The sequence below is a fragment of the Athene cunicularia genome, assembly GCF_003259725.1.
Source record: "Athene cunicularia isolate RWA chromosome 3 unlocalized genomic scaffold, athCun1 chr3_part1, whole genome shotgun sequence".
Classification (NCBI taxonomy): domain Eukaryota; kingdom Metazoa; phylum Chordata; class Aves; order Strigiformes; family Strigidae; genus Athene; species Athene cunicularia.
Window position 1 is genome coordinate 865967 of NW_020799097.1, and position 8325 is coordinate 874291.

Here is an 8325-nt window from a genome sequence, read left to right on the forward strand (position 1 = left end):
GGGATTTGTGGGTGAGGAGGGGGTTTCCAGCTCGCTCTTTGCCGAGGCGGGGGGCTGGGAGCGCAGAGCGGGTGGCTGATGTCCCGCCGTCCCTCCCGGCAGGAGGTTTTACAAGGACATGCCTCACAACGCGCTCGATAAGAAATCCAACTTCGAGTTCCTGGAGTGAGTAGGCGCAGCCTGTCCTGCCAGGCAGAAACCCCCTTCCCCCAAATCCCCACCTCGTCCGGCTGGTCCCGAGGGGCTGGGGGGCTGCAGATGGCCTTCCTCATCCTCCCTCAGCTCCTTGTCCTCCCACAGTTCTTCATCCTCCTCCTGGTTCTCCCTCAGCTCCTCATCCTCCCATGGTGCCTCATCCTCCTCCTCATCCTCCCACAGCTCCTCATCCTCCTCCTCATCCTCCCACAGCTCCTCATCCTCCTGCAGCCATCAGCCCTGCTGACAGGGAGGCTGTGGGGGGGGAGATGGGTCCCTTTCACCCTGCGCTGGGTGGCTGTCTCCTCCCAGAGGAGCCTCCCTTGCCCCTCAGCACGCGTTTTCCTTGGTGTATCCCACCCCCGGCGATCTGCAGCTCCCCGGGGAGGTCCCTGGGAACAGGGGGGGGTCCCTGTGGGGCTATTAATGGGCGCGGGGGTCTCTGCTCTCCAGGAAGGAGGTGGGCCTGGACCTCTTCTTCCCCAGCCAGATGCAGGAGAATCTGAAGGTGAGGAACACGCGTGTGAGGGTGGGTGCAGACCGGCGGGACTGGGGGTGCTCATGAGCTCGCGTTGAAGCACGCGCGTAGATTTGCGCACGCGTGTGTGTCCATCCACCCGCGCTCGCATACAGCTGTGGTGGCGTCCACCCATGTGATGGCGTGTCTGCGGACACCCACGGGTGGGGCCAGGGCCACGCGCCAGCCCGCACGTGGGGGTTTGCACACGTGTGTGCACGCGCATCTGGAGGGCACGCGAGGGTGTGGGGGCACGTTTGCGGGGGCACGTTTGCACGTACAGGTGAGTGTGTACGTGTGTGGTGTGTGTGCGTGTGCCCGGGTGCAGCTCGCACCCCTCTGCACCCCACATCCCCGCTGTGGGCGCCCGGCCCCGCTAACACCCGCTGTGCCCGCAGCCCAAGCAGTTTCGGAAGATGATCCAGCAGACCTTCCAGCAGTACGCGCTGCTGCGGGAGGAGGAGTGCATCCTCAAGTTCCTCCACACCCTCTCCACCTTCGCCAACATCGACCAGGAGAGCTACCGCTGCGAGCTCATCGTGAGTCCGCCGGGGGACACCCAAAACCCCCTGCCCTGTGCAGCCCCCCCCCCGGCATCGCTCCCCTTCCCTGAGGCAAGGGGAGGCTCTAGGGGCCCCTTTTTGGAGGATGCTGTGACCTGAGAAGGGTTTGGGGTGTGGTGGGGGGCTCTGGGGACCTTCCACACCCAGGGGGTCCAAGCCCGGTAGGTGTGAGCCAGTGCCTGAAGGTTGCTGAACCTCTTTGGGGTGAGAAGGCAGCAAACTGGGAGGACTGGAAACCCCTTTGGAGCCAGAAGGAGGAAAAAACACCCACACTGGGCTCCTTTGCCTTGCACCATACCCCATGCCCCCTCCAAACAATCCCCCCCTTCAAACCATCCCCTCTCCAAGTCCCTCCGGGGAAGGTGATTTTTCCCAGGGGGTGTCACACACTGCAACAGGTTGAGGAGGGGGGACCTGGCTCTGAGGGTTTACACACACACACACACACACACACACACACACACACACACACACAAGCACACTCCAAAAAAATTGCATCCTCCTTCTGCTGCTCCCCCAGCAAGGGTGGAACATCACAGTGGACCTGGTCATCGGACCCAAGGGCATCCGGCAGATGACCAGCAAGGAGGCCAAGGTATGGAGGGGTGTTGGGGGGGTCTTGGGTGCTGGGTGGGGAGAGGGGGAGTGATGGCTCTTGAATCGGGGATTAAAGCCGTCGCCGGGGCTCTGTCTCTCTCCCCAGCCCACGTGTTTGGCCGAATTCAAGCACATCAAGTCCATCAAGTGCTCCAGCGTGGAGGAGGGCCGGGCTGTGCTGCAGCTGGGGCTCAGCGGCACCCCTCAGGTGAGGAGGCATTGCGGGGGGTGCCCCGGGTGTTTGGGGGGTGTGGGTGAGAGGGGGGATCCCCCAGTGCTGTGGCATCGCATCCCTATGGGTTAGGCAGGACTTAGTGGGTGGCTCCGTTTCCACCGAGGGACCTCCAGCCATGGCCGAGAGGAGATTGTCCCCCAAAACGGGGCATGTCCAGGCTGCCCCGTGGGTGCCCTCACCCCAGGGGTCCAGCCCTGGCAAGGGGCGGTTTGGTGCTGGGTGTAATGACTGGGGTTGTCCTGGGGTGCTGGGAGGAACGATGCTGGAGAAACTGGGATCCACGGCAGAGCAGGGAGGTGGGCACTGAGCTACCCCAAAGTGGAGGAAAGGGGGGGCCCCTGCACCCCAGCATCGCCCTGCCCCAGCCCTGGGCTCACCTGTTGCCCTGGTCCTGTCTGTCTCCCCCAGTCCCTGGCTATCAAGACGGCTTCTCTGACCGAGGCAGAGAACATGGCCGACCTCATCGATGGCTACTGCCGGCTGCAAGGGGACCTAGAAACCTCCCTCATTGTCTTCCCCAGGAGAGGTGAGTGCCCTGGGAGGCCCCATGTCCCGCCCCGAGCCCTTCTTCACTCTCTCCATGGCCACAGCATCACCTGTGGCTTTGGAGTGACCTCCCCCATCTGAGACCCACCAAACTCACCGCACATGTGGCCGAGGTGTCTGGGGGGGCTCTGATGGTGCCGGAGGGGGGCACCAGGAAATGACTGTCTGCTGTCCTCTCCGCAGAGCGGGAGAAGAGGATCAGCCTGCCACAAATCCCAGCCCCGTGAGTAATGCCGGGTCCCGGGGTGGGGCTGGGACCCACATCCTGCCCCCCCCTCACACCGCTCCCTGACCTCGACCTTCTCCCACCTCACAGGCACCTGGAGGAGAGGCAGTCCACGCCATCGGACAGTGTGAGCATGGGTGAGTTGTCAGCTCTTCTCCCTTCCCACCAGCCCCAGGGGTGCAGACAGGGCTTTGAGATACTGGTGCATGGGCATTTGGGGGGCTGGTGGAGCTGGACACCCCCAGCCCTTTCCCTGGGGGTCAAGATGCGGTTGAGCATCCTGGGGGAGGGCCAGGCTGGCATCCCGCATGCTCCCGATGGCCGTGGTCCTCTGGGGTGGCTGAACTCTGTGGGGATGTGGCAAGAAACCCCCCTGCCCGGTGATCTGCCTGAATCCCTGCCTGCAACCTCCTTCTTGACCTAGAGTCCGATATTTATGCTGAAATACCTGATGAGTCTTCAAGACCGAGGTCTGGAGGTAAGTGCCACCCCCTGGGTGCCCTCTTGCCCATCTCCCAACGCCCTGACTCCTGCCCACTCCAATTTCCCACCCCATCCCCCCAACGTTAGGGTTTTGCCTGCACTCCCCACCTTACCCCCAGGGAGGGCCGAAGGAGCTGGGATCACCCCATATGCCATGGGGCAGGACCTGTGGGTCCTTGCTGAGGGGTTGATGGAGAGGGTTTGGTACCCAGGGAGGTGTGGGGGCTCTGCCCGCGGAATGGGCAGGGGTACAGGCAGCTTCCTGCCTGCTGGTGCTGCCACCTCTGCCCTGCTCCCCTGTCCGTCAAGTCCAGCACTACGGGATCTCCCGGGAGGACATTGTGTTGGGCAGGATCCTCGGGGAAGGTTTCTTCGGAGAGGTCTACGAGGGGATCTACACCACCCCGGTGAGTTTCCTGCCCTCCCCCTGCCCTGCCTGCCCCCTCTGTGGCCAGGGGGAGTGAGGTAAAGCAGCTCCCACCCCTTCTTCTCCTTGCAGAAAGGGGAGCGGGTCAACGTGGCCGTGAAGACCTGCAAGAAGGACTGCAGCCCCGAGAACAAGGACAAGTTCCTGAGCGAAGCGGGTACGCCGGGGGGGGTCCTGCTGCCCTTTGTGGGGGATTGAGCCTGCTCAGCACCCTCCCCTGCAGTTCACACAGGGGGGCAGAGGGCAAATCTGGGGGGTTCTGGTGGTGTTTGCAGCATTGCAGCCGTGGGGTTCTACAGACAGGATGGCAGAACCCTCTCCTGGCATCTTCCGGTCCCTGCTTGGGGACAAATGGCCACAGAGATGCAGGACAGAGCAGGAGGAGGGAGGTGGCCCGTGCCCTCACCTGTGACATGGCTGTTCTCCAAAATACCTGTTTCGTGGGAGGGATGGCTACTGGTGAGGGAAGGAAGAAAAACTGCTGAATCCTTGTGGGAGAGCAGATGGGCACCACCTGGATATAACAAATCCTTGGGGAACTGGAAACCAGGAGCCCCAAGCCCGTTGGGGACATCCCAAGGCTGTCCCTGGCAGTCCCTCCTGCTCTGTCTGTGGCTGCATGGCAGAGACTTGCCCCTACACCCCAGAACAGGGGTTGGGGGTCCTGGAGTGGGGGCCTCTCCATCACAGGGTGTGTGTCGTGGTGTCCCTGCAGTGCTGATGAAGAAGCTGGACCACCCCCATATCGTGAAGCTCATCGGCATCGCAGAGGAGGAGCCCACCTGGATCATCATGGAGCTCTATCCCTATGGAGAGGTGAGCAGGGTCCCACCGCTGGAGCTCGGCCGGGGTCCCCCTGCCACCCTCCCTGCCCCGCTCAGTCCCTGAGCCTGTCATGGCCCGAACCGGGAGCCCAGGGAGTTGTAAAGGTATCGTGGTCCCCTCGGGATAAATTAAGGTGAAACAATTAAATGGTTAAAATGTTTTACTTGCGTAGAAACAGCTAAAACTTGGAAAAGGACAGTAAGTGATGTGGTTTCTTATTGACAAATCTGTAAGAAAGAAAAGGGAAAAAAAGGAAAGAAAAGGAAAGGAAGGAGGGGAAAGAGTCAAAGAATCGGGATCCCCACCCCAGGTGCCAGCGTTGTCTCAGGTCTCGTAATCTTGGGTGGGGGGTGCACACCCAGCAACGTTTTCTGTCGCCTTTTAAAATTCATCTTATTGGGTGATTTGCATACTAGACGAGGAGAGGCAGGTATTCCATGGACTCATTTGCATGAGAGATGGGGAGAAGGTGGAGTGTGGGTTCTGTGTGTGTCTGGGGGCAATGGGGTGCGTTAACCCTTTGGTCAGTTGTGTTGGTGTCACGATCTCCCCCCCACCTTTACTCTCTCCTCAGTTTTTGTTTCCCGGGCAGTTATCCAGCCATTGGCTCCGTCTGGTGCTGGGTGATTTTTCTCTCTGATCCATCTCTGAGCTCTTCTCCAAGGCTACAGTCACAAATTAAAGTGTAGGCCTTAACCCAAACAAGTGGTTTTACTCAGTCTACGTCTCCCCACTTTGAGGCTTATCTAGGGAATTTGGCAAAAGGGAGCGGAGCCGTGCACCCTTCGATACACTCTGCGCTCCCCTGGGCAGATAATTCATTCCTTAGGCCAACCACAAAGGCCACAGTTTGTCCTTGAGGCTCCCTGATGAGACATTAAGTCCCTCGCTTGTCCCATTGCAGCTGGGGCAATACCTGGAGCAGAACAAGCACTGCCTCGCCGTGCCCACGCTCATCCTCTACGCGCTGCAGATCAGCAAAGCCCTGGCCTACCTGGAGGCCATCAACTGTGTGCACAGGTAGGAGGGAAAAGGAGCTGGGCAGGATGCTGGGAGAGGCAGGGGAAGGCAGGGACTGTGGTGGGGACAGGCAGGAGCAGAGGCTGGCAGCATCCTTGGCTGCAGACCCTTTTACAGCTGCGTGAGCTGGTTGGCTGGGTGTGAGCTCGCCTTCTCCATCCTTGCTCGATCCTTTCTTCTCCATCCCTTCTCCCCAGCTAAGGGTCTCTCTCCTTGCAGGGATATTGCTGTGAGGAACATCCTGGTGGCCTCCCCAGAGTGCGTGAAGCTGGGCGACTTCGGGCTCTCCAGGTACATCGAGGACGAGGAGTATTATAAAGGTAAGATGGAGTTGGGGCTCGCTCCAACCCCGTGAGGGCATTGCCCGTGGTGAGGCCTCGCTGCCCTTTTCTGCCTGCGCTGGGGATGCTCCTTCCCCCCCCGCATCTTGTCTCTCCCTCCAGCGTCTGTCACCCGTCTCCCCATCAAGTGGATGTCACCCGAGTCCATCAACTTCCGCCGCTTCACGACGGCCAGCGACGTCTGGATGTTCGGTGTGTGGTGGGACGGGGATGGAGCAGGGGCCTGGGCTTCATCTGCCTCCCGTGGCATCATCTTCATGCCCAGGGGACAAATCCTGCTCTGGAGCTCGGGGGTTATCTCAGCCTTGCCCTTGGGGAAAGAGACCCTCGGGAAGGGCTCCTGGGGCAGAGCTTCTTGCAAGTCAACCATCATTAGGTGCTTCCCCCTCCTCCAGGGAATTCAGGATGGTTGGGGGGCTGAGTTAAACTCTACCCCCTGCAAATATCCATCCCCCTGCCTATCAGCCCATCCCCATGGCCTCAGTCCCTCATCTGTCCACCTGTCCATCCCTAACAGCCCTATGGCCAGCAGCAACCAGGAGCTGGGCTCCTTGCAGCTCCCTGGGAGAACAGGCAGCACTTTTCTCCGCATTTTTCACCCAAGGACCAGAAAGACCAAGCAGCCAAGTCACCTGGTGTCACACAACAAAGCGTGGCGCTGGCACCGGAACCCCAAGCGAGGGGCTGGTCACGCAGTTTTAGCGTCTATTGAGTTGACTCGTGTTGCTCCCACAGCCGTGTGCATGTGGGAGATCCTGAGCCACGGCAAGCAGCCCTTCTTCTGGCTGGAGAACAAGGACGTGATCGGGGTGCTGGAGAGGGGCGACCGCCTGCCCAAGCCCGACCTCTGCCCACCCATCCTCTACACCCTCATGACGCGCTGCTGGGACTATGACCCCAGCGAAAGGCCCAAGTTCAAGGACTTGGTTTGCAGCTTGAGGTGAACAGGGAGATGGGGGGCTGATGATGGGCTGGGGGGTCCGTGGTTTCATGGGGGGCGGGGGTGGGAAAATGGATGAGGGAGAAAAATGAACCCATGCAAGATTTTGGGTCTGGAGTTTTCTGGCCGAGACTGAACTCAAAGGACCATTTGAGACCTTTTGAGCCCACCTACCCAGCCGGGGTGGTGGTGCCTGGGCTGACATGAAAATGCTTTGCTCCCCGAGAAGGGGGGCTTGTAGGGGAGTCCTGACCCCACTTCTCACTGGGTTCAGCCACGGTGATGCTGGTGTGGCTGGTCATGACCAAGTTGTGTCCTCTCGGTCCTTTCCTTCTGCTCTTCCCATCCCTCCTTGCTCCCTCGTGTTTTCCGTGGCCCATCCAGCCCAAGCATCCCTGGGCATGGGAGACGCGTCCCTGCCAGAGGGGCTGTGCCAATGCTCCCCCCTGGGGCTGTCACCCTCCTGCAGCGACATTTACCTGATGGAGAAAGACCTGGCCAAGGAGCAGGAGAGGAACAACCGCCACCGGCCTCCCAAAATCATGGAGCCACCAGCCTTCCAGGAGCCACCTCCGAAGGTGAGGAAAGGGCAGAGCCTGTGCGGGCGGGTTCATCCCCCTGCCTCGGCCCGCCGATGGGTGCTGCAGAAGCGGAACCTCCCCGGGCTCGCACCCACCCTGCGTTCCTCCCTCCTCCGCTCCCCACAGCCCAGCAGACCCAGGTACAAGCCGCCACCCCAGAGCAACCTCCTGGCTCCCAAGCTGCAGTTCCAGGTAAGGTTGCACAGCCGAAGCATCCCACAGGGACCTGAGCAAGGGGGTCAACGACAGAAAATCCCTCCTGGAGCTCGAGCCCTCGGGGGCTCATAGTTTTTGGGGCTCCAGGGTGCCCCACACCATCACCAAATGCCCCCCTGCCACCTTGCCAGGGGCTCAGCCCTGCCCTGCCCTACCTGCCCCGTGTTTTGTCCACCCGTCGGAGCTGGCAGAGAGGTTTTTGCCCCAGAGAAGGGGAGTTTGCACATTCTGCACCAGCCGGTTTGCACACGCGGCTGGGAGGAGAGGAGGTTTTCTGCTCTCTGGCATTACCTGGGCTGAGTTTGGCTGCCCTGCGGGAGCACAGGTCACCCCCTCTGCAAAGGACCAGTGCTGAAACCCTCAAGACCAACTATTTTGGGTGCTCTTTCGGGGCTGGGCAGGGATCCAGGCAGCAGCACAGGAGGTCTCAAACCATGCTCAGCGTGAGGAAGAGACGAGCAGGGTGGAAGGTCCCGATCCTGTTGCATGGACAGGCAGAGGCTGCTCCTGATGCCAAAAGATGCTTTGCCCTGTGCTGTCTGCTCTGTCCATCTGTCCGCACTAACCCCCCCCCCGGCCTTGTTTTGTGCCTGCGCCACCCTGCTGCCCGCCC

At 60.8% G+C, this 8325-nt stretch overlaps 1 protein-coding gene across 7 annotated transcripts in view; it reads left to right on the forward strand.

Moving 5' to 3' along the window:
• PTK2B (protein tyrosine kinase 2 beta) overlaps positions 1–8325 on the forward strand; it is a 29655-nt gene that overhangs the window by 15785 nt on the left and 5545 nt on the right. For 5 of the 7 annotated variants that reach the window (XM_026845425.1, XM_026845426.1, XM_026845427.1 and 2 more), the window contains 18 exons: positions 103–165; positions 649–703; positions 1111–1251; positions 1796–1870; positions 1979–2080; positions 2516–2633; positions 2837–2876; positions 2970–3016; positions 3304–3357; positions 3672–3769; positions 3862–3946; positions 4505–4605; positions 5519–5634; positions 5854–5954; positions 6078–6167; positions 6711–6915; positions 7385–7493; positions 7623–7689. In XM_026845425.1, the coding sequence (XP_026701226.1) occupies positions 103–165; positions 649–703; positions 1111–1251; positions 1796–1870; positions 1979–2080; positions 2516–2633; positions 2837–2876; positions 2970–3016; positions 3304–3357; positions 3672–3769; positions 3862–3946; positions 4505–4605; positions 5519–5634; positions 5854–5954; positions 6078–6167; positions 6711–6915; positions 7385–7493; positions 7623–7689 (1667 nt within the window). The remainder of the gene's footprint in view (positions 1–102; positions 166–648; positions 704–1110; positions 1252–1795; positions 1871–1978; positions 2081–2515; positions 2634–2836; positions 2877–2969; positions 3017–3303; positions 3358–3671; positions 3770–3861; positions 3947–4504; positions 4606–5518; positions 5635–5853; positions 5955–6077; positions 6168–6710; positions 6916–7384; positions 7494–7622; positions 7690–8325) is intronic. The other 2 variants (XM_026845429.1, XM_026845430.1) reach the window with 1 other exon arrangement.